Raw genomic sequence first — 25748 nt, forward strand, 5'->3', positions numbered from 1 at the left:
TTTTCATTATGTTTCTTTTCTCTCAAAATGTAGTAGCTATTTTAGCTCAATCGACAGTGACACTTTTATAAATGTAGAAAATGCTTTCACTGCCACCTAGTGGTGAAACAGTTGGAAATAACCTGCCTCTAATACAGGTCATACTGTCGTCTCACCAATTTAGGCTGCATTAAAATTGGACACCCCCAAAAAAACAATTACAAATTTTAAATGATGTATATCTTAACGCACACATTCAGTAAATGTTTAGGACAAGAGACTCCATCAGCAAATATAAGGCTTTATTGCAGAATTATTAAGATTTATTGTGCGTAACATGTCATTCAAGGAAACGTTAAAAAAAAAGTTTGGCTAACGGCTATATATCTACTGTTAAATCTCCGAACAGGTTTTGGCCTCGTTCAGATTATCTAAACAAATTATTCATCATCCCTTTCCTCAGACAAGTAACGGATTAGGAATAAGTAGAGATGCTGACTAGACGCTATTGTTTATCCAATCGTATCAGGTCACTCGCGTCTCAGGACCCCCAGAGACGCGAGGGAGTTGGGGGTTCGCTTCCCAAACAGAGCCTGTCTGGACACTGACAAGAGACAGGTATATAAGGCCCAAAGGGGGACCCAGGGTGTAAAACCTGGCCAGGTTACAGAGACTAAGATTACAGCATTACCGTCGAGATTAACAGATGACCCTACAGTTACTGGCAGACAGTGCCTCATGCCACGCAAGGATACTAGCGCGAGACAATCGGATGGAAAAGCAACTCTCAGGGCTGCGATGGACTTGATGGAGGTGCTAAGACGTCGTTACAGTTAAGAAGAGGGAAAACACTGGATTGTAAATTGTGAACAATTTACTTAAATTGTGAACAATTTACTTGGAACTAATTTAGAGGACTTCTTTTTAAACATGGCAATAGAGTTGACATGAATAACAGCTCATTCATCAATCCACCATGTCTTAGTCAAACTGTCAACTAGTTACATGCTATTCCATGATTGCTTGGTAATTTCCTTTTGATGTCAAACTCAAGGTGCCAATCATCTATCTTCTTTCTCTAATTCTCTCTCACTCACTCACTCATACACTTCTCTCTTTCTTGCTCTCTATCTCTTTCCCTCTCCCTTTTCCTCAGGTCAGAAGTACAATCCTGGACGTAGCAATCTGGGTAACATACCTCCACAGTCACACACACACACATACATAGGACCATGTATACCTAGAAGACTATACACACCTTTCAGGAATCTAGAGAAACATTATAAGTGTTTACTGTTGGTTCAAGTCTCCCTCACTGCTGTTCTTTTCCAACTTTGGTGAACTGATGGGGACCTCTCTCTCTCTCTCCATCTCTCCATCTCTCCATCTCTCTCTCATCTCTGTCTCATCTCTCTCTCTCTCTCTCTCTCTCTCTCTCTCTCTCCATCTCTCCATCTCTCCATCTCTCTCTCTCTCTCTCTCTCTCTCTCTCTCTCTCTCTCTCTCTCTCTCTCTCTCTCTCTCTCTCTCTCTCCATCTCTCTCTCTCATCTCTGTCTCATCTCTCTTTCTCTCTCTCTCTTTCTCTCTCTCTCTTCTCTCTCTCTCTCTCTCTCTCTCTCTCTCTCTCTCTCTCTCTCTCTCTCTCTCTCTCTCTCCATCTCTCTCTCTCTCTCTCTCTCTCTCTCTCTCTCTCTCTCTCTCTCTCTGCTCGTGTGGTCAAGGCCCATGTCTCTCCTCCCTCTCTCGCCCCACTGCTGCAGGAAGCAGTGTGTTGGCTTTACAGAGACACCGGAGCCGGCTGACGCTATCCCAGCATGCCTAGCAGCTGCTCTCCCACCCCCAGGAAGTAGACGCCCTGAGCGATCCCAAAGAGGGGAGCGATGACCAGCGCCCGACAAGTCGCCCCCTTCAGGAAGGCAGAGGGACCCTCGCGAGCCAAGATGCGCCTGGATGAGGGTCAGAATGGTAGTTGGTGCTCTTACATTTCACTGTCTGGAGTGTGCAAATGTGTTATGATATGCTGTTTGTTGTATGTTATTTATTTAATGTTAACTGTTGTTGTACTTATACACACACACTATATTCTGGGATGTTTTGGAATCATGTGTATGTTTCGTAATCAACGATGAAATTAAGATGAATTCACCTCAGTAAGCTTGAGGGTTGATGGTGCTTGTGTGGTCTCACCTTGTGCAGTCAACAATGCCTCGGTAAGAATCTTCTCCCTCCCCCTTCTGCAGGGTCTGAAGACGAGTCTTTATGACTGCCGACACATAAACACGCACACATCGTCAGTCTCTGGAGACTCATTAATTAGGGTCATTGCACTCTCTTTCTCTCACCCCCTCCCCCTTCCTCCCTCTCTCCCTTTCCCACTCTCTCTCATTCTTTTTTTCTCTCTCTGTCTCTCTCCATCTCTCTCTCTCTTCCCATTCTCCTACCTCTCTTCTCTTTCTTTTTTTTCATCTTTCCATCTCTCTCAGTCCACCTCTCTCTTCCTCCCACTCCCCCCCCTCTCTCTCTCCCTCCAGCTCTCTCCCTCCCTCTCTCCCTCCAGCTTTCTCCCTCTCTGTCTCACCATCCAGCTCTCTCCCTCTCTTTCTCTCCCTCCAGCTCTCTCCCTCTCTCTCTCTCCCTCCAGCTCTCTCCCTCTCTGACTCACCATCCAGCTCTCTCCCTCTCTCTCTCTCCCTCCAGCTCTCTCCCTCTCTCTCTCTTCCTCCCACTCCCCCCCTCTCTCTTTCTCCCTCCAACTCTCTGCCTCTCTCTCTCTCCCTCCAGCTCTCTCCCTCTCTCTCTCTCCCTCCAGCTCTCTCCCTCTCTCTCTCTCCCTCCAGCTCTCTACCTCTCTCTCTCTCCCTCCAGCTCTCTCCCTCTCTGTCTCACCATCCAGCTCTCTCCCTCTCTCTCTCTCCCTCCAGCTCTCTCCCTCTCTCTCTCTCCCTCCAGCTCTCTCCCTCTCTCTCTCCCTCCAGCTCTCTCTCTCTCTCTCTCTCTCCCTCCAGCTCTCTCCCTCTCTCTCTCTCCCTCCAGCTCTCTCCCTCTCTCTCTCTCCCTCCAGCTCTCTCCCTCTCTCTCTCTCCCTCCAGCTCTCTCCCTCTCTCTCTCTCCCTCCAGCTCTCTCCCTCTCTCTCTCCCTCCAGCTCTCTCTCTCTCTCTCTCTCCCTCCAGCTCTCTCCCTCTCTCTCTCTCCCTCCAGCTCTCTCCCTCTCTCTCTCTCCCTCCAGCTCTCTCCCTCTCTCTCTCTCCCTCCAGCTCTCTCCCTCTCTCTCTCTCCCTCCAGCTCTCTCCCTCTCTCTCTCCCTCCAGCTCTCTCCCTCTCTGTCTCACCATCCAGCTCTCTCCCTCTCTGTCTCTCCCTCCAGCTCTCTCCCTCTCTCTCTCTCCTTCCAGCTCTCTCCCTCTCTCTCTCTCCCTCCAGCTCTCTCCCTCTCTCTCTCTCCCTCCAGCTCTCTCCCTCTCTCTCTCTCCCTCCAGCTCTCTCCCTCTCTGTCTCACCATCCAGCTCTCTCCCTCTCTCTCTCTCCCTCTCTCTCTCTCCCTCTCTGTCTCACCATCCAGCTCTCTCCCTCCAGCTCTCTCCCTCTCTCTCTCTCCCTCTCTCTCTCTCCCTCCAGCTCTCTCCCTCTCTCTCTCTCCCTCTCTCTCTCTCCCTCCAGCTCTCTCCCTCTCTCTCTCTCCCTCCAGCTCTCTCCCTCTCTCTCTCCCTCCAGCTCTCTCCCTCTCTGTCTCACCATCCAGCTCTCTCCCTCTCTGTCTCTCCCTCCAGCTCTCTCCCTCTCTCTCTCTCCTTCCAGCTCTCTCCCTCTCTCTCTCTCCCTCCAGCTCTCTCCCTCTCTCTCTCTCCCTCCAGCTCTCTCCCTCTCTCTCTCTCCCTCCAGCTCTCTCCCTCTCTGTCTCACCATCCAGCTCTCTCCCTCTCTCTCTCTCCCTCTCTCTCTCTCCCTCTCTGTCTCACCATCCAGCTCTCTCCCTCCAGCTCTCTCCCTCTCTCTCTCTCCCTCTCTCTCTCTCCCTCCAGCTCTCTCCCTCTCTCTCTCTCCCTCTCTCTCTCTCCCTCCAGCTCTCTCCCTCTCTCTCTCTCCCTCCAGCTCTCTCCCTCTCTCTCTCCCTCCAGCTCTCTCCCTCTCTCTCTCTCCCTCCAGCTCTCTCCCTCTCTCTCTCTCCCTCCAGCTCTCTCCCTCTCTCTCTCTCCCTCCAGCTCTCTCCCTCTCTCTCTCCCTCCAGCTCTCTCTCTCTCTCTCTCTCCCTCCAGCTCTCTCCCTCTCTCTCTCTCCCTCCAGCTCTCTCCCTCTCTCTCTCTCCCTCCAGCTCTCTCCCTCTCTCTCTCTCCCTCCAGCTCTCTCCCTCTCTCTCTCTCCCTCCAGCTCTCTCCCTCTCTCTCTCCCTCCAGCTCTCTCCCTCTCTGTCTCACCATCCAGCTCTCTCCCTCTCTGTCTCTCCCTCCAGCTCTCTCCCTCTCTCTCTCTCCTTCCAGCTCTCTCCCTCTCTCTCTCTCCCTCCAGCTCTCTCCCTCTCTCTCTCTCCCTCCAGCTCTCTCCCTCTCTCTCTCTCCCTCCAGCTCTCTCCCTCTCTGTCTCACCATCCAGCTCTCTCCCTCTCTCTCTCTCCCTCTCTCTCTCTCCCTCTCTGTCTCACCATCCAGCTCTCTCCCTCCAGCTCTCTCCCTCTCTCTCTCTCCCTCTCTCTCTCTCCCTCCAGCTCTCTCCCTCTCTCTCTCTCCCTCTCTCTCTCTCCCTCCAGCTCTCTCCCTCTCTCTCTCTCCCTCCAGCTCTCTCCCTCTCTCTCTCCCTCCAGCTCTCTCCCTCTCTGTCTCACCATCCAGCTCTCTCCCTCTCTGTCTCTCCCTCCAGCTCTCTCCCTCTCTCTCTCTCCTTCCAGCTCTCTCCCTCTCTCTCTCTCCCTCCAGCTCTCTCCCTCTCTCTCTCTCCCTCCAGCTCTCTCCCTCTCTCTCTCTCCCTCCAGCTCTCTCCCTCTCTGTCTCACCATCCAGCTCTCTCCCTCTCTCTCTCTCCCTCTCTCTCTCTCCCTCTCTGTCTCACCATCCAGCTCTCTCCCTCCAGCTCTCTCCCTCTCTCTCTCTCCCTCTCTCTCTCTCCCTCCAGCTCTCTCCCTCTCTCTCTCTCCCTCCAGCTCTCTCCCTCTCTCTCTCTCCCTCCAGCTCTCTCCCTCTCTCTCTCCCTCCAGCTCTCTCCCTCTCTCTCTCTCCCTCCAGCTCTCTCCCTCTCTCTCTCCCTCCAGCTCTCTCCCTCTCTCTCTCTCCCTCCAGCTCTCTCCCTCTCTCTCTCCCTCCAGCTCTCTCCCTCTCTCTCTCTCCCTCCAGCTCTCTCCCTCTCTCTCTCCCTCCAGCTCTCTCCCTCTCTCTCTCTCCCTCCAGCTCTCTCCCTCTCTCTCTCTCCCTCCAGCTCTCTCCCTCTCTCTCTCTCCCTCCAGCTCTCTCCCTCTCTCTCTCTCCCTCTCTCTCTCTCCCTCTCTGTCTCACCATCCAGGGGTGTAACGGCCACAGCTGCCACGGAGCCGGCGGTGCATCCTGCCATGAAGGACTGCAGGAAGGGGGCCTTCTCCTGCACGTCGCCCTGGAAACCCGGCCCTCTCCGGCCCAGCGCGTTCAGATTGGCGAACAGCGGGAAGTAGATCATAGAGAACGGTACGTCTCTGGAGAAGAGAGAGTGATAGAGAAAGGGGAAAGGGAGAGAGAGAGAGAGAGATAGAGAGCGAAAGGAGAAAGAGAGAGAGAGAAAGTGGAAAGAGAGAGAAAGGGGAAAGAGGGAGAGAAAGAGAGAGAGAGAGAGAAAGGGGAAAGAGAGAGAGAGAGAGGAAAGAGAGAGAGTGAATGAGAGAAAAAGGTGCCTCAGTTCACAGTAGGAGTGCAGACAGACATAGCTGCAGGAGTCTATTGATTCATGTTTGGTTTTATTAGCAGAGTCTCCCCAAGGCAGCCAGAACAAAACCACAAGTTATATAATAATGGGAAAATGTGTCCAAACTTGTGACTGGTACTGTATGTGTGTATATGTGTGTATATGTGTATATGTGTGTGTGTGTGGTTACCTCAGCAGAGTGGCTCCTGCCCCGCGGTACAGGCCGGCCAGGCCTCGAGTCCTCAGCAGCTCCAGGGTGATGCTGGTGGCGGAGGCCCGGGGCGGGGCAGGGGGGCAGGGATGGGGGGCTCGGGGGGCCACCAGAGACGGAGCTGGACCTGGAGCAGCCGCTGGCGCTGGGGCCGGCCTCTGGGCCGCTGTCACACACACACACAGATACATACACACATAGATACACACATATACATTTACAGGTACACACATGAACAAACTATATTATAAAACTTGTAGACACACAGAAAGATGTAAACATGCCTCCAGACTCACCCAGCCTCCAGACTCACCCAGCCTCCCAGACTCACCCAGCCTCCCAGACTCACCCAGCCCCCAGACTCACCCAGCCTCCCAGACTCACCCAGCCCCCAGACTCACCCAGCCTCCCAGACTCACCCAGCCTCCCAGACTCACCCAGACTCACCCAGCCTCCCAGACTCACCCAGCCTCCCAGACTCACCCAGCCCCCAGACTCACCCAGCCTCCCAGACTCACCCAGCCCCCAGACTCACCCAGCCTCCCAGACTCACCCAGCCTCCCAGACTCACCCAGACTCACCCAGCCTCCCAGACTCACCCAGACTCCCAGACTCACCCAGACTCACCCACCCTCCAGCCTCCCAGACTCACCCAGACTCACCCAGACTCCCAGACTCACCCAGACTCACCCACCCTCCAGCCTCCCAGACTCACCCACCCTCCAGCCTCCCAGACTCACCCAGACTCCCAGACTCACCCAGCCTCCCTGCATCCTGCAGCTGGATCTTCAGCATCTCCATCGGGGTGGTGACGATCACCTGACAGGTCCCAGCCCCACATCCTGCCAGCATCTCCCCCCACAGAGGCAACTTCCTGTGGGGGAAGATGACCGGGAGAGCAGGGCTCAGTAGCCAATAGTCTCTCTGGTATGGCGAAACCACTCTTATTTCACAGTTTTATCATGTCAAAATCGTTGTTTACAAAACCGCATGAACTGAGGATTTTCATTGGAAAATACAGACTTGGCTGCTCCAATATGAGAGGAATGTTAGCTACTTTCAACTTGGCAATAAAATCATGATTCGATATGTGTTCCTTGTTTTAGCGTCGACATGACCAGAATAACAGAAGTACCCGTCCTTGGAGAGCTTCTGTCTGAAGATATCATTGGCTGCCAGTTTGATGGCTTTCTCTGGAGTGACCAGAGTCAGGTTCACCGCAGCACCTGCAGGGTCACACAGTCATGGATCACATCAACAGCTTCCTGTACACCACACCAAGACAGCCTCACCCTACTACACCACACCAAGACAGCCTCACCCTACTACACCACACCAAGACAGCCTCAGCCTACTACACCACACCAAGACAGCCTCACCCTACTACACCACACCAAGACAGCCTCAGCCTACTACACCACACCAAGACAGCCTCACCCTACTACACCACACCAAGACAGCCTCACCCTACTACACCACACCAAGACAGCCTCACCCTACTACACCACACCAAGACAGCCTCAGCCTACTACACCACACCAAGACAGCCTCACCCTACTACACCACACCAAGACAGCCTCACTCTACCACACACACCACACAGTTACAGCCTCACTCTGCCACACACAGTTACAGCCTCACCCTGCCACACACACCACACAGTTACAGCCTCACTCTACCACACACACCACACAGTTACAACCACTCTGCCACACACACCACACAGTTACAGCCTCACCCTGCCACACACACCACACAGTTACAGCCTCACTCTACCACACACACCACACAGTTACAGCCTCACTCTACCACACACACCACACAGTTACAGCCTCACTCTACCACACACACCACACAGTCACATTCTCACCCTGAGCCTGATGACTGATAATGGAATACTATAAAAATATTTTTCTTATGAAGGATATAACTTCCCTTAGTTATAAACAGACAGTTTTTTTTTAAACTAAAGTAAATAAAACTGCTACTTTTTATGTTTGATGTAACATGCCAGGCACGTTTCTCTCAGGGGATATATTATAGTAAAGTAAAGTTTACAACTTGTTAAATTAAATAAAATGTAGAATGTGAAGTGTCAGGGTTGAGGTTAGTTGTGTGTTAGAGAGAACTGACTCCTAGAGTACCTCTGTACATCCCAAAGTAGCCTTCTGTCCGAACTGTCTTCGTCAAACAATCCAACCTTCATATCAAAAGGAGAAAGGGTTTCAGGGTGACGGTATGATTGGACTGAAACTGCTCTGGCTATTTGACTGATCAAATATGGAAGTCACTTCCTGGTAGCCATAGTTTGATATTAAAACACAGTCCTACCAATCATTCAAACATGCAGCATTATCAAATCCCACCAGTAGAGGCCTTGGAACTGATTCATTTTGATGAGAACCCTTACGTAGATCATTTTATGGAACCTTTATCAGTCCATATAGAAGTACATCCTCAAACAAAGGTTCCAACTAAATGACCAGTTTTCCCAGGAACTAAAAATAATAGTCTGACTTTCCAGAGGGTTCATTTCCAAGGACACCTCTTGAACTGCCAGCAGGGTAACTTAGTAACAAAGGAAATCCAAGCTATTTTCCCTCTGTGACTCATAATGGATAGAAGCCACTCAGTAACATGTGGTTCTCATCTTCTCACCACACCCTTGTTTACAGTTCCGGCCAAAACCCAAACACACAAACAGAGCCCAAGACAACCAGCCAACATGAACCAAAAGCCCTATTCTGTAGCCCCAGGTTAAATAAAAACAAACTATTAGATAGCCCACAGTTAAAGTCTGTTAACAGAAAGCTTCAGGCCATTGATATTTTAAGTCAGTCAAAGAGGCTAGGCCTCTAGGGACAGTCTATCTGGAATCAGAGTTGTAATCACATTTAGACAGACCAAGACTTTGTAATCACAGATGGGCAACGTCCAAACAGCCATAGTAGGAACCTAATCACAGTAGGAGGAGGGCCAACGTTACTACGCCCACAGCAAGAGGTGCTAAGGAGGGCCAAGTTTGTCCAAGGCTCTGAGGATTCACAACCAGGAGGAGTCCCACCATCCAAGGGGCGGAAGTCCCACCCTCCCACTCAGAGAGATGCTAAGTCTGACATCTCTCCGCTGAGAGCTTAACACTCACATCCCGTTGTAGATCGTTGCTCCCTGTTGGTTCTGTAGGCGAGTCTTGGCCAGATCGATAGGAAACACACAGGTCACGCCCACCAGTCCTGCTACGCCCCCATTAATCAGCTTAGCAGTGAGGCTACAGAGGGAGGAAAAACACAAACATGCATAAACACACACACATAAGCACGCTTACACACACTCACACACACGCAAGCCCAACCATGTGACACGGATACATGAACAAAACCACTCACTGAAGAACACAGACAAGCATATACACTCAGTACAGAGGCAGATACACAAGTATATACTAATAATAACTAAAGTAGTAGTTTAATGATGATCCAATATTTTCTCTTTTGACTCAGTGGACGGTGTGATATCGTCATCTGGTCCAGATTCAGTCAAATCAGAGTGAAGACAGAGTGACATGCAGTGTGGGGAGGTCATCTGAATCTAACAGACACGGTGTTGTTTACCTAACTTTCTGCTCGGCCATCCTGGCTCTGGCTGGGCTCCCAGCCCCCCGGCCTATTCTCTCCCCCTCCTGACGATGGTACACCTCCACGTCCGGGCTCCACCCCCACCGCAGCACCACAGAGCCCCTCTCGTCCTCCTCTCTCTCCCCAGCTGCAGCACGGCCTCACTCAAGCCTGGCTCCGGCAGAATCTCCAGGCGTCTGTAATGTGGCACCAACCACCTAGGGTGAAGGGAGTCCTCTTAGACCAGCCTTCGAGCTTGGGGGTTTTTCCCCGCACAGCTACGCCTGGTTCAAGTTCCTGGGTCTGTCACATCAGAAACAGAACACAGTGATGTTGTGCCTCAGAAGGGCTGATATCTCACCCTGCATCGCCACCTGGTAGTACAATACACATATGCACTGTACTACAAGCTCTGCTTCACACAAAAGGGTTTATTTACTAAAGTAATAAAACCCCTCTTTGTGACTATGGTTTGGCTGGGGTCTGCATGAGATGCACACAAGTATCAAACAAGGGAGTGTCCAAACAATGACTTGTGAATTTGAAGGTAGAGGTAGTCATTCACAATTCTAAAGCAGGATATCCTGTTGTCACCACGCTGGAAGAGAACATCTTAAGCTCACTAATCTGCCAGCTAAACGGGATAAGAGAGCAAGCCTCTGTCATCTAGCAAGGAGGGCAAATCTAAAAGATGAAGAGCTCCCGGTTTCCTTAGACCATGTTTAAAATGCCCAATTTACAAAGCACTGAAACAGAGATTCGATCCTTGTAGAATTGAGAACTTTTCTTACATTTTCACAATAGTCTATCTGGGCCTGAAAGGCTTTTGTGACGATCATAATACCATCCAGGCCATTAAAAGTTCACGGCTATCAAATTCCATTCCTAGTCCGGTCTTGTTCTTCTTTCAACCACTCTGCCTCTTTTTCTTTCCTTCCTTCCTACTCTCAGCTCCCTAATTAATCTCTCTCTTAATCTCTCCAACTCCATTCCCCGTCTGTCTATTTTTACCACCGTAAACCTCTATCCTCTCGTCCCTCTTCCCTCGGGAAAAAAAGTAAGTTATTCCTCATCTCACCTTGATACAGACACATTCTCCAATCTTGATTTATCTTCTCCTCCTCTCCTCCATCACCACATCCTCCTCTTTCTAACTGTTTCCTCCCGTTTCTAACGGTACCTCTGCTGTTCCTGGAGTTCTGTGGCTACGGTGCTCGAGCCCCGTCACATTCTGCACATGCCTTTCACTGAGCCTCTCTGTGAAACTTTCTTTCAGCTCCGCTCCTTTCACGCGCACCGTTCCCCTGCCAAAACACAGACGATGGTGTCTACCAGCCGCCAAACCCAGCCTCCAGCTCCCCCTCAACCCCACCACATCACCCAACTCGCTCGACACAGTTTATCCGACTGACAGTCGGGGAAATAAAAGTGTCTAAATATCATGAGAAAGATGCAGCGGTTGGGAGGGATCTCACCTTTGTCAATGCATCCCGCAGATAGGATGAAGCTGTCCACTTTTCTTTTCACTTCAACAATGTGTGCAGCAACGGTAGTCAAGCGAGAGCGATCTGAGTGAGCCAGCCGCCGATCAGGGGCCGTTGCACAAACACCAGCATTGTTTCCTAGTCCCTCCCTCTCCTGGTGACTCTGTGACACAGCCACGGCAACACAGCTCTCGCTTACCGCGACGCGACATAAACTCTACGGCCGTTGAATGCACACACACAGCACCACAGACACACACACGAACACACACTGAACCCTCCAGTCATGTCAGGTCATAATGCTGGGAAGAAATATTGGTTTTACAATCCAACTATTTGAACTGCAATACAAAGGCCCTTCATATGAGCAGCAGCCCCATTCACTGGGACCGACATTACATAATAGCCCCAGGGCACAACTTCTCCCAGAGAAATAAAGACAGACAATTCACCACTTAGTTACAGGCTTGAAGAGTGAAACAAACACCCAAAGAAAGAAAAAACGAAACACTGTAAAACAGTTTAATACTAAATATCCTATATTTAACAATTGAAAAAGCGCGACCGCAACCAAATGACAACTTGATTATAAGCTCAAGCCCTCCAGCTATCTATTTATGAGCATTGATTGAAGTATTGATTTCGGAAAACAACTAAGGACAATGATAATTTGTCATATCCTCATGGAAATTCCTTCACTTAAATAGGCTACATTGTCGTGAAATGGAAATTATAGCATCACTTATATTCTGATTGTGAAAAAGGTCACTTGAAATCTGAAAAGGGAATAACGACTGTGTTAATAATTTATCTATAGGATACATTAAATTAAGTAAGGCATATGTTATGACTTGTTAACTCGTAAATAACAAAGTTTAAATGCAGTAAAAGCAAAAAGATGATCTGAGTCAAAGAAGTCTTCTTTAACGTGTTTTAAATTCTGGTATTTAGTGAGTTTCTGCCCTGTGCCCACCGAATGAGCGGTAGTGTTGCGGATCGTCTTTTGTGGAGGAGTCGACTTTTTCTTGCTGGCTGGCGAGCCTTTCAGAATCGTCCAATGGGAGAGCGCCCCCCCCCCCCCTCGTTTGTCGCGTTGGGTGGAAGTGGCCCCCAGATGCTTGGTGTCGGGTTGCAGGCACCGCACACCCCTTCACTACTGGTTATGAGTACATCAGAGACTGATATCACCTACAGACATGTCCTATAGACCTGGATCCTGATCAGACCATGGATCAGCCCATGGGTACATTTCAGTTTCTCTGCAGATCAACAGGTCGCCGGTTCAAATCCCCATCTGTCTGTCGCCTTAGATAGAAGCATCTGTTAAATGAATACAGTACGTTTACCTATCCAAGCATTGTGGACTCAGTCAGTTTGGCATCATAACTTGAGTCCATGTATTAGTTTGTCACTTGGGCGGGCTACCTTGATGTCAGATGTTGAGATAGAGAGTACGCATCAACCAGATCAGGGTTTGTGAGTACAGTGTTTCTAACAACCTTGTTCTGGACCCCAGTGGTGAAAAAAAGGGAACAGACTATAGGCAGAGTAGGCAACTGCCTGGAGCCACAGGCTAGGAGGCGGGGCAACAGGCTAGGAGGCAGGGCCTCCAGAACATCACTATACTAGTCCACCAATCAAGATGGGCACAGAAAGTCTGTGTTGTATACATGAAAAGGTTAGGAATCATTGTTGTTTCAAGTGCTTTTTATTTATTCTGAAAGATGGAAGGGTTTGGAGAGCCTTCAACATGCATTTAGCCTTGAGTTTCCAAACGTCCTGAACCGGCCCTGGTGCTATCATTAAACAGACATGACTAACTTGTGGTGGGATGATGTTCAACCAAAATCCTCCTTTTTTCAAGCACACCTGAGGTTTAGGAGAATAAAGACCAAACCAAAATTGATGTTGCAAACAACACATGTCAACACAGGTACATATCTGAGGTATCTGGAACTTGTGTTCCACCTTCCCCTCATCTCTTCTTCTGCTATGCAACTCCATCTGCAGTCCAGGTTTATCTAGGCTAGCTGTTATGTAGAGCTTTGGGAAGCCTGGATCAAAGATTCAAGGACTCCTTCCCCACACAGCCAACATCCTGGACACCACTCCTTATTACAATCATTTATTAATTATCATTAATTCTCTGCAGTGTATTTTGCAACTTAACAATGTAGACTGTTGTTACCGAACTGGCTATACTATAACTACAATAGGCTATTATTAAGTATTATTAAGAGTATTGAATTGATATGTGTAACAGTTTTCTGAGTCAGAATGTATTCTGCTTTTTGTACTCAGGAACTTTAATGTCTGTGCACATTCCACACCAACAGTTTGTTGACTGGTTTACAGCAGTACCTGACTGTGCCTGGCTCCAGAACACTGGACAACACATTGCTCTGTCTCCTAGCAACGTCAAAGTGCTGAAGGGTGAGGTTCCCAGAGGACCTAAACCCATCACCGCCTTGACAGTCGTGATAGTTAGCTGCCCACTGCCATGCCTGAGGTGACTACTCAATCGCTCAGTCCCACCCGCCTTCGGACAATATAGGTTTACAAACGCGTCCTATTTTCTTATACTGTAGTCCAAACTGTCAATAATTATCAACCGACATTAACTGATGATCACGGATTCCTCATCTTCTTTGATTGTTAATTGTGTGTTCAGAATAAATTGTGTGAAATTAGCAGTCAACGGATTTTCTCAATATGTGGTTGGGTGTAGATGCACATACTATCAGTCCATTTGATTTTTTAATGGTAAAAGACAGGCAATACGATACATGGATTCAGGCCAGCGGTCAGTCACCAATTCTAATGTCCCGACCCATTACATGTGCTTTGTCCACTCTACGATGGGGGGAGCTAAAGCTTTACATTCTAAACTTTACTCCACCGCTGACTGGTGTTGACAATTACATTCAGTAGCTACCTACCTACTAAGCTGTAGGACTATGAATAGTCGTTATTGTTTCACACCTGAGCAGCCTTTAAGTCAAATGTTATTTGAGTTATTACGCTTATAGCTCCATAACATAAATCAAAGACAAATGTCATACAATTCCCATTCAGTAACTCAAAAATGAAACCACTTTTATTTAATTGTGGATTTCTAATACTTTATTGTCTAACTTCTTTCAAGTAACGCTCTGCTCCGAAGCCTGAAATGTTGCCTGTCTTGGAACACGCGCATTCCCTTTAATTGAGGACTAGTCTATCAGACCGAAGGGGTAGTGATGGCTGCAAAAAATTATGTGACCAAAGCAAGAAGATTATGTAGTGAAATCGTGGCAGTCGAACTTATACATTATTTTATAATATGTAAATTACCAATATAAAGATCCCCACGATTATTTACGTTTACTTTAGAAGACTACGTGACCATCTGAACACCCCTACAGTTCTTAGCGCTGAGATAATGGTAGCGCCATCCCATCTGTTCGGCTCTTGCGAAATTCTGATTGAAACAGATTGTAGCGCTCTAGTACGGGTCGCAATGGCAACTGAATGGAACGACAACAGCAACTTTTGTCATATATCTGAAAGGAGTTAGACATTACGAAGACTTTACGCACATACATCGAGGATTTATTTCTAATGTGAGAAACAAAGTAACACAATTTTCAGTTTGAAAATGTCCCAGGGATGTACAATTTCTGTGGAAGAGATCCAGTCTTGGTGGGAAGTCCCCGCCATAGCCCACTTCTGTTCGTTGTTCAGGACAGCATTCAACCTTCCAGACTTTGAAATAGAGGTAAATAAAGTGTAAAGTGATATTTTTTTTGTGACAGGAAATGCCCGATATTTGGCCACTTCAAGCTATTTGCTACATTTTTGCTCATACTGTGTGACTGTATTTGTTTGTCAGTTTACAAACGAACTTGCGGCTTCTAGGTTTCCTTGCTAGCAAACTAGCGTAGCTAGTAGTAGTAGCTACTCAGAACTTGTGTGTTTACCAAACGAGCTAGATACATAGCTAATGGGTTAGCCAAGAAGGCTAACTAACTGGCAAATGTTATGAGATAGCAATTCCAACTTAAAACTATAATTGAAGTGCTAATCGCTGGGTTGTGCTTTACGAAAACACCGAAAATGTAGACCCTGAAGAGTTAATATTGGATGCTGTGAGTGGTGTTTTATAGTAAGCTGACCAGTAGAAATTGCACCAGCCACCATGTGGTTGGTACGACCTGTTTGTTTTTATTTGGTGAGAATCTCCAGCTTGCGATTATTAAATTGCTATGTCCACAATCGAACACTAGTAGTCTTTTTTATTGAAGGTAGCGGAAAGTTTAACAACAGTAATAAAGCGATAAGACAGTCAATTTGACTACTATACTTTTGAGTACTTCTATAATGGCTTTAGATAAAGCAATACATTACACGTGAAGTTGTGAATAAATACAGTGGGCGGTATCTACTCATGTTGGATCCCATGAATGTTTTTTAAAGTAATTGCTAATTCAAGTACACGAGTTTTTAGTTTATTGTCTTGCACTTGCAAGCCATCTGCCCAGGGTAGACGGGGACGCAGTTGCCATTGATGCATTGTTTCCTTTAACCCTGTTTTCCCATTAAACGGTTAGTTAAAATGCGCGTTTTCTGTAAAGTACGCAGAGATAAGCTCTTCCAGTGTCGAAGATCCTCGCTGTATCGGTACACTCAAGATTGATTTCTTATGATATGTTACATACTATTACTTTATATCGCCCTTCTTTTTTATTTTTTTACTGAGTATCGCGTGTAGTAAATCTACCCTCAATTTAGATACTTGTTTCCTACGCAGTTAAGCTATAACATTGTTGTGATCCATCGAGGAATGATTGTAGGCTACTTTGAGAAAATGGGAAAGGTCAACATCACGCATCACAAGTCCCCATCACTCATCCTCCCCAACCCCCTTCAGGAGATACAAACACGTAGGCATCGCTTTGTTATTTGATGAGTGGTTGTGGAGCGGGGGGGGGGGGGGGGCGCGCATCACCCCGAGTTTACAGGAAAGTTGCCGATCTTAATCTATTGCTGTTGTTTTTTTTGTAAGCCGGGTTATCAGTGAATCAAACGACGGTGTAACATTAACTGCAATCTAATAGGTGAAAATGATTATGCGCGGTATTTCCCCCCCCCCAACCCCTCTGTTTGTCTCTGTACTGTAGCTCTTTCGTCTTGCGCCGTTTGTTTTTACGCGGTCCGCGTCCCGCAGCTGCGAGCGAATGAGTTATCCATCTTTAACCGCATCACTAGGTTCAGATCACATGTGCTACTGCGGCGGCTGCATTAACCGAGGAGGATTTCCAGTAGCATCTTTTTTATTTGATGGATGGCGTATTCTGACGGTGACACACTTAGAAAATATTTATATGTTTGATCTTCGTGTCTAGATTTGTCAGGGACGTTAGTCCAAGGTCAAAACTCTCCTGCAGCACAATAATCAGTTTCTGTGCTTTCATACTACGATGCATAAATATCCGTGTGAAATCCAGTTGTATTCCAATCAAGACTTGCTTTGGTCAGTGTGGTGGCTGGACCTGGTCTAACAGTGCAGTTTTTAACCCCAACCTGTGTCTTAAAAGGCTACATGCTCAAAATAGCAGGTGGACTGCCTCACTAAATGGCTCACAAATCCAAATCTAAGAGGATCTAGGTCTTTGATGTGGCCTTGTGTCTGTCACCTGGTCCGTGTCACCTGGTCTGAGTCAATGATCAGCTGAGAGGACTGGCAGGGGACAAGCCCCTCTGCTCCTCCATAGAGCAGAGACTTGAGGTCCCCAATGTCCCCTCGTGTGACACTGTGTAAACATCCACACGGCCGGTGTCCAGACTCGCTCTGCAGGTTAGGGTTGTGTGGCTCCACGGCAGGTTTCGCTGGGTAACAGTAGTGGTCGGGCATGTTGGACCGGTCCACTATTAGACCTGCTCTACGGGGATAGGCCTGAAATATTATCCCTGGAGGAGAGGAGCAGTTCGGATGGGATGTATTTCCGCTGGCGTGGGATGGTGTGATGACCCAGGCTGTGAGATACTTCCTGCTAAAGGTGACTGATGTTCCACTTTCCAGCTCAGAGATGTTCCCTACAGGGCCACAAATTCAGCAAAAGCTCAGGGCAAAAATGCAAGTTTTAAGATGTGTATGTCCTTTAAACCTTCCGACAACATGCTTCCCTGTTTTGGAGCGATTTCTTATCTCCCCCCTGGATAAAACCCCCCTATCGAAATCAGTTGAAAGGTGTGGAAACTGCCTGTTCCTTACCGAACAGTTGTTGTGATCCTCGTTCCCTCCCCCCGTGACGACGGCCCAGGTTGGTTGTGGACCCAGGAGAGGGCTGTGGCTGGCCTCCCCGGGTCTGAGGAGGGCACACCAGGGACACCTTTATAGAATGGAGCCTGGCTCTTGTTTGGGCTGGAGGGGGATCTCTGCCATGTTTATTAGACTTCACGGTGCATACCAGCAGCCACGGCTGGACTGGGGGAGCGATGGTCTGCAGTTTCACGTGCCAGTGCGTGTCCACCCTGTTGTCTCAGTCCAAGCTGCCGATTGACGCATGTTTGCTGTCGGCAGTCGATGAGAAAAACATGCTTTTATTTTGAGGTGACTGGTGACTGTTTTTGATGACACTTGTGTTATGAATGCTAAGTCTGTGTTTTGGGCATTTTATGTTATTTTTCTGTTTCTCTAAGTAGTTGTTTTGTCTGCTAGTTAGGCTTACCTAGGTCTGGGGTGGGGGAGGGATCGAGAGGTGCGGGAGGCGGGCCAGGAAGTGGCTGTCATTGGTTGTGACGGAGTGGACTCCTCTCTGGTATTGACGGAGTGTCGTGTGTGTGTCTGAGTCGAGTTCGGGTGTCCGTGTCAACATTCCAGGACTTCCTGGTGATCAGCGTGGGGCTGTGGACACGGCAAGCTCCACCCCTCACAGCTCTGGAGTCCTGCCTCTCTCAGGCCTGGTCCTCTCTGAGTCAGCTGCCACAGTCAGCAGAAAGTACCCAGCCTTTATGATGAGAGAGCAAGCTTACTGTAAAGTCCAGATCTGTCTATTGTTTGGAGGACACAGACTCGGTACAAACGTTATCATTTTGTGTACATATGTCGAGGGCTAAACCCAGGAGGCAGGCTTGATGGGTGAGGGGTTGTGTGTTCCCTTTAATACTACATCAGGCCAGGTCATGTGTCCGGTGTGCAGTGACTCAAGTCCTCTGGTCGTGAGGATCAGTAGGTAAGAGGAGCCCAGGCCAGGAGGGGGGGAGGGGGGGGAGGAGGGGGGGAGCAGGGATGGCTGACAGGACAGGAAGCTCTCTGGCCACGGGTTGGAAACAAACCCGATACCGTCCCAAGAAGCCCCTTTTATGAATGTCACCGTTGAGCGCAGAACTTTTGTGTCCTGTGAAACCACTACCGGGCTGGATATTAACAAACGCAGTGATCCAGCGGGAGGTGGCGTGGCGGGGGGGTGGCGTGGCGGGGGCGTGGCGTGGCGGGGGGGTGGCGTGGAGGTGGCATGGCTGCTGTGGATCCGCCGGGTGATAATGGAGTTTTTTTTTCTTCTTCTCATCTTGGCAGAGCTCACAAAACGGTTCCTTGCACATTGTTCCTGTGTTACACTTCACTGCCACTGGCTCCCAGTCTCAAGGCCAAGGGAGAGGGTGAAAAGAGCGTGTGTGTGTGGTGGGGGGGGGGGGGCCCTGAAGAGCGAGAGAGAGAGAGGTAGGAGAGAGGAGGTGAAGGAGCGAGAGAGGTAGGAGAGAGAAGGTGGAGGAGCGAGAGAGGTAGGAGAGAGAAGGTGGAGGAGCGAGAGAGGTAGGAGAGAGGAGGTGAAGGAGCGAGAGAGGTAGGAGAGAGAAGGTGGAGGAGCGAGAGAGGTAGGAGAGAGAAGGTGGAGGAGCGAGAGAGGTAGGAGAGAGGAGGTGGAGGAGCGAGATAGAGAGAGGTAGGAGAGAGGAGGTGGAGGAGTGAGAGAGAGAGAAAGGTAGGAGAGAGGAGGTGTAGGAGTGAGAGAGAGAGAGGTAGGAGAGAGGAGGTGGAGGAACGAATCACAGTCCTGAGTGGCTGACAGAAGACCTTGGGGGGGGGGGGGTAATGTTTGTCTGTCTGTCCCCTTCATGTCCTGCTCTGCTCTTTGTTTGTTTGGCTCTCTGGCAGTGGAGCTGTTCAATAAGCCCTCGAATCCTGGAGCCTCTACATCCAGCCAGCCTTTGCTGTCACCACAGGGTCCTCAAGGATGTGCCCTTCATTACCCAGGCCTTCCAGCAGGGCCACTGGGCTGTCCAGACCCCCCTCTCTTTCTAGGTGCCCTTCCCTGTCCCTGTTCACATCCTCTCTCCTCTCAACCCCCCAGCTTCTCTCTTCCTCGCCCCCTCGCCTCCTCTCCTCTCAACCCCCCAGCATCTCTCCTCCTCGCCTCCTCTCCTCTCAACCCCCCAGCTTCTCTCCTCCTCTCAACCCCCCAGCTTCTCTCCTCCTCGCCTCCTCTCCTCTCAACCCCCCAGCTTCTCGCCTCCTCTCCTCTCAACCCCCCAGCTTCTCTCCTCCTCGCCTCCTCTCCTCTCAACCCCCCAGCTTCTCGCCTCCTCTCCTCTCAACCCCCCAGCTTCTCTCCTCCTCGCCTCCTCTCCTCTCAACCCCCCAGCTTCTCGCCTCCTCTCCTCTCAATCCCCCAGCTTCTCTCCTCCTCGCCTCCTCTCCTCTCAACCCCCCAGCTTCTCGCCTCCTCTCCTCTCAACCCCCCAGCTTCTCTCCTCCTCGCCTCCTCTCCTCTCAATCCCCCAGCTTCTCTCCTCCTCGCCTCCTCTCCTGTCCTCTCACCCCCCCAGCATCTCTCCTCCTGTCCTGTCAACCCTTCTCTTCCTCTCAACCCCCCAGTTTCTCTCCTCCTCCTCTCCTGTCCTCTCAGCCCCTCTCCTGCTCTCCTGTGTCGGCCTGCCCCGGCATGTGCTGGTGTTTTGGAGGAACATCACGTCGGATTCCATACATCTTCATCAACTGTCTGATCCTATCTGGACGGCGCTCCAGGGAAATTGGCCTCTTTTTGTGGCCGTTTATTAAACTGGAGACAGGCAGAGAAGGATGGGAGCCGGGTACTAATTTGCTTTGAGGGTGAATCGATTAACAGTGGGCCGACAAAGCCAGTCAGCAGATTAGGGTGCCGGGGAGGGAGGGAGGGAGGGAGGGAGGGGGAGGCGAGGCTGCCGTCTCCACTGACAACACAAGCTCTGCCTCCCAACTCTCCAGTCTTTCCCTGAAGTGTGCACTCCAGCTCCCAACAGCCCAATCCCTGAACAGCTACAGCCCCAGTCCAGGCAACCCCTCCAGCCTCAACCCCTCCAGCCTCACCCCCTCCAGCCTCATCCCCTCCCTTCCAAGCCCCCAGCAGCCCCAGCCTTGGCATCACCATGACTAAACCCCAGATGGTGTCTCTCTCTCTCTCTCTCTCTCTCTCTCTCTCTCTCTCTCTCTCTCTCTCTCTCTCTCGCCCTCTCTCGCCCTCTCTCGCCCTCTCTCGCCCTCTCTCGCCCTCTCTCTTCCTCTCTCTTCCGCTCTCGCTCTCTCTCTCTTCCTTCCCCTGGAGCTTGGAGGTGCCCTGCTCTGCCTGGGGCCTGCCTGCCTGGGGCCTGCCTGACTGGGGCCTGCCTGCCTGGGGCCTGCCTGCCTGGGGCTGGGGCTGGGGCTGGGCTGGTCCTAGCTTGGAGATTTGGTTTTTGGAGTCCCCTTGCCATGAAAGGAAGATTTAGGCCAGAGGGGATTTGTTGGGATGGAGTCTTAGCCCGTTCACCCCCTGTGGTCCCCCCAGCTCCCACTGCCTGGGTTAGGGCAGGAGATAACGGCCACTTAAAGTGTGCTGGTGATGTCTGGGTTGAGTTACAGGGCTTTGATGTCCGAGGGGGCCCGTCGCTCCCTCAACAGAGCCTCCCTCCCCGCGCTGGTTTTTAAGGAGGAAGTGATCATTGATGGTGAGATTCAAGCCATCAATAAGCGCTAGGTCAGCAGGCCGTGTTTCAGAAGGGATCAGTGGTCTCTGGCGTGAGCTCTCTACCTTTAACCCTGTGCTGGCCTGCTGCATTGTGAGGCCTGCATGAGGACCTCCACACTGCAACAATGAGCCTTTCAGCTCCGCCAGGCCCTGTCTGATCCTCCTGTATCAAGCCCTGTCTGATCCTCCTGTATCAAGCCCTGAGTCCTGCCCTCCTGCCAGAGCGGGTCTCTGCACTGCATCTCTCTCTCTTTCTCTCTCTTTCTCTCTCTCTCTCTTTCTCTCTCTCTCTCTCTCTCTCTCTCTCTCTCTCTCTCTCTCTCTCTCCCCCCCCCCCTCCCAACACCCTCCCAACACCCTCCCAACACCCTCCCTGCTCATCTTCCTGTCACACACACAGGCCACACACTCTCCTCCAACACCCTCCCTGCTCATCTTCCCGTCACACACACACCCTGCTGCACGTCACAGCCCCAAACCGCCTCCTTCACACCCTGTAACCCCTGAAGGGTCCAGATCCCTCATTAATACTCACACACATTCTTCTGCCCTGCTCGGCTCTGTGTCTGTAACAACCATAACAACCACACCACAGCACGTCGTCAGGGCCCCTCCCCTCCCCCATCCCTGATTGACAAGTGAGAACAGCAGTACATGCATCAGATGGTTTCACATAGGGGGTGAGGGGGCTGTGGGTGGGGTGGGGTGAGGGGCACTTTCTCCAGGGTTTGTTTCAGCCCGCTCCATTGTTCCAGCTCCCCATGGCTTCCTCTGGCTGTCTCCAGTCTAGGGGCTGCCCTCTCTCCCTTCTCTCAGCCTCAAACCTTCCCACTCCGTCCAGCCTTTCTGCCTCCTCTAGCCTCTCCACCCAGCCTCCACCTTTTCGTGTCTTCTAGTTTATCCACCCATGACTTGCTGTTGCACCATCAGCCTCACCCCACTCCTCCAGCCTCACCCCACTCCTCCAGCCTCACCCCACTCCTCCAGCCTCACCCCTACCTCCAGCCTCACCCCACTCCTCCAGCCTCACCCCACTCCTCCAGCCTCACCCCTACCTCCAGCCTCACCCCACTCCTCCAGCCTCACCCCACTCCTCCAGCCTCACCCCTACCTCCAGCCTCACCCCAGCCCTCCAGCCTCACCCATACCTCCAGCCTCACCCCACTCCTCCAGCCTCACCCCACTCCTCCAGCCTCACCCCACTCCTCCAGCCTCACCCTACCTCCAGCCTCACCCCACTCCTCCAGCTTCACCCCTACCTCCAGCCTCACCCCACTCCTCCAGCCTCACCCCTACCTCCAGCCTCACCCCACTCCTCAGCCTCACCCCCACTCCTCCAGCCTCACCCCACTCCTCCAGCCTCACCCCTACCTCCAGAGGAGACAGAGGGGATTGGGTAGCGGGAAAAGGCACATGGGTGAGGCCAATGTTTAGTGTGCTTCTGTATGTCAGTTGTAGTCTGTTGGGCATACATCTCCAGAGGTGTTTGTGCGGCTGGTTTCCTGCCTGGCAGGGATTCAGGGTGATGCAACTCCTCAGGTGTACACGCAAGTGTGGGCGGGCCTGAGAGCTCCGCTTCGGAAGCAGTTCAGAGGAAGGGGGAAGGATGTTTTCAAGAGGAGTCAACAACTTGTCAGAAAGAGTCCAACTGAAGCTCGTGACTGTGGTGGTGTTGACGACACAGAGGAAGTGAGTGACACACAGCAATCCGTGCAGAGTCAAGTGACATGTTTGGACGCGGAACAGTGCTTGGTGCATTTTTTATATACCTCTTCACCCCCCCTCCTCCTTGCCCCCCTTCCCTTGCCCCTCCCCCCAGCGCTGTCAGTTAACAGAGGTAAACCTGCTCCGACCAACAGCCTTGTTTAACTTGTTTAGTCTCATTAGCTTCTGTAAAAGACAGAAGAGGATGGTGAAGCATCTGCTGTGTTGCTCTTCCTCCCTCCAGCGCCCTCTCCCTCTTTCCCTCCCTCACTCCCCCTCACTCCCTCACCTCTCCCCTCCCTCACTCCCCCCTCTTTCCTCCCTCACCCCCCCCTCTCTCCCTCCCTCACCCCCCCTCTCTCCCTCCCTCACCCCCCCTCTCTCCCTCCCTCACCCCCCTGTCTCCCTCCCTCACCCCCCCTCTCTCCCTCCCCTCACTCCCCCTCTCTCCCTCCCCTCCCTCACCTCCCTCCCTCCCTCACTCCCCTCTCTCCCTCCCTCACTCCCCCTCTCTCCCTCCCTCACTCCCCCTCTTTCCCTCCCTCACTCCCCCTCACTCCCTCACTCTCCCTCCCTCACTCCCCCTCTTTCCCTCCCTCACCCCCCCTCTCTCCCTCCCTCACCCCCCCTCTCTCCCTCCCTCACCCCCCCTCTCTCCCTCCCTCCACCCCCCCTCTCTCCCTCCCTCACCCCCCCTGTCTCCCTCCCTCACCCCCCCTCTCTCCCTCCTCACTCCCCCTCCCTCCCTCACTCTCCCTCCCTCCCTCACTCCCCCTCTCTCCCTCCCTCACTCCCCCTCTCTCCCTCCCTCACTCCCCCTCTCTCCCTCCCTCACTCCCCCTCTCTCCCTCCCACACTCCCCCTCTCTCCCTCCCTCACTCCCCCTCTCTCCCTCCCTCACTCCCCCTCTTTCCCTCCCCTCACTCCCCCTCTCTCCTCTTTCCCTCCCTCACTCCCCCTCTTTCTTCCCTCACCCCTCCCTCTACTTCCCTTCACTCCCTGGAACCAATACAGCTCAGGAACCATGGGCCAGCAGACTAATGTTAATGGTCTGTGAGGTGCGTGCGTGTGTGTGTGTGGGTGCACGTGTGTGTGCAGGGGGAAATGAGACCATTGGGTTGTCAGCTTGGCAGGAAACTTCAGCTCTGAGAGGAAGTTGAATGTGTTTACCGTGTAAGCAGGCAGGCGTTGGGGAGGCTGAGAGGAGGAGGCCTGGCCTCCTGGCCCCTGGCCCCCTGGCCTCCTGGCCCCCTGGCCTCCTGGCCCCCTGGCCTCCCATCTCCTGTGCTTGATGATCCTCCTGATCCAGGGGCCACTGCCTCTGCCTGGCCTCTCTCTTTGTCTGCCTCTGCCTGGCCATATGATCTCATCCAGGAAGAATCCCTCCTCTCTTCCTCTCCCCCCTCTCTTCCTCTCTCTCCCCCTGCCTCCCTCCCTGCCCAGCTCTACTCTCTCATCTCCCCTGGCCCCCCAACCACCTGTCACACCTGGCCCTGACAATTGACTCTCTAATAAACTCAACTGGGATCAGTGTGGGCTCTTTGCATCATGTTTTTTCCAGTCTTCGAGTGTACAGTATGTGGCCCGAAGCATGTGTACGAGTTACTTACCCGTGTCCTTGTGTATGTACTGTCGGTCGCTCAACTCTTTCAGTTGCAAACTCCCCTGAGGTGAAACGACCTACGAAAAGACTTCAGTTGCCAGAAGCACCAAACCCCTCATCCTGTCTAGAATCGTTCAGTCAGGGGACTGTAACTGAGCCAAATGGAGCTCAGACCAGTTAGCATGGGGGTTATAACCACGTTAATGAGCCAGCCTCAGGACCTCACAGTCCTCTATGGGAGGTGTGATTGGCCGGCCCGACGCCCTGGAGCCAATAAACACGTCCGAGGATCGAGGAGGCGGAGACGCAGCTACTTGTCAGCCAACAGCTCTAATCTCACTCCGTTACTCAGAACGAGAGCCCATATCCATTACTCTCTCAGCAGCGTCGCACTGAGAGACTCTTCCTGTGTGGGAGCGGAGGGGGATCAGAGGGGCGGACGTAGAGAGAGAGAGGGGGGAGAGGTGAGGAGAGGGACAGAGGGGGGGAGAGAGGGAAAGCGTGGGAGGTGAGAAGAGAGGGAGAGAGGTGAGGAGAGGGGGGGAAGAGAGAGGGAACGGGGGGGGAGCGGGAGAGGTGAGAAAAAGAGAGAGGAGAAAAGAGACTTCACACAACACAGGCCTCCCCTCCCCCACCCTCTCCTCCAGCAGACAGGCCCTAGTGGGGCTGTTAACGGCAGGGCCATGGAGAGGCTGCCCCCCAGCCCAGCCCCTGATACCACTGCTGTTTGGGGCAGGAGGAGCCCTGGGGAGCCTGATATGAACCCACAGCCATCAGCTAGTCTTATCAAGGCTGCCCTGTACCCTGGTGCCTCAGACCTCTCTCTCTCTCTCGCACACACACACACACACACACACACACACACACACACACACACACACACAAGATTAGCACTCAACAGGACAGTTAGCGGTAACTGAATTAACTGAGGGGTAACTGAATAACTGAGGATCTTTATCTTCTGAAGACAACCAGTCATTTGGCTGTGGTGACCTTTGGCTGTGGTGCCTCCACAGTGCCCACAGCTTGCTGGGGCTGTTCCTGCTGGTGGGCCCGCTCTCCCCGGTATGGACTAGGAGTCGACTGATTATCGGCGTGGCCCGATTATCGGCGCCATTATTAAGCATTTTTATGGGTATCGGTCATTTTCAAAACCGATTTGCCGATAAAATAATATACTCGTTTTGGCTTCCTGCACCACAACCTGGTGTTTGCTGGATTGGGACTACTAATTGTTACCCATTTTATTCGCTTATAAAACTTCAGTGAATTATTACATTTATTTTCCATTATTTGTTCATTGTTGCTTGTTGTGGTTTAAATTG

General features: G+C 51.4%; 1 protein-coding gene across 1 annotated transcript; it reads right to left on the reverse strand.

The window, feature by feature from the left end:
• Positions 1-1682: 1682 nt before the first annotated feature.
• Positions 1683-10777, reverse strand: slc25a18 (solute carrier family 25 member 18). Its single transcript, XM_067234392.1, has 10 exons — positions 10746-10777; positions 9665-9970; positions 9199-9321; positions 8198-8253; positions 7189-7279; positions 6812-6927; positions 6033-6219; positions 5464-5636; positions 2169-2244; positions 1683-1927 (listed from the first exon to the last, which is right to left on the reverse strand). The coding sequence occupies exons 2-10, from the start codon at positions 9682-9684 to the stop codon at positions 1786-1788; spliced, it is 984 nt and encodes a 327-aa protein (XP_067090493.1). The 5' UTR covers positions 9685-9970; positions 10746-10777; the 3' UTR covers positions 1683-1785.
• Positions 10778-25748: the final 14971 nt, after the last annotated feature.

The sequence above is a fragment of the Osmerus mordax genome, chromosome 4 (genome assembly GCF_038355195.1).
Source record: "Osmerus mordax isolate fOsmMor3 chromosome 4, fOsmMor3.pri, whole genome shotgun sequence".
In the NCBI taxonomy this organism is placed as follows: domain Eukaryota; kingdom Metazoa; phylum Chordata; class Actinopteri; order Osmeriformes; family Osmeridae; genus Osmerus; species Osmerus mordax.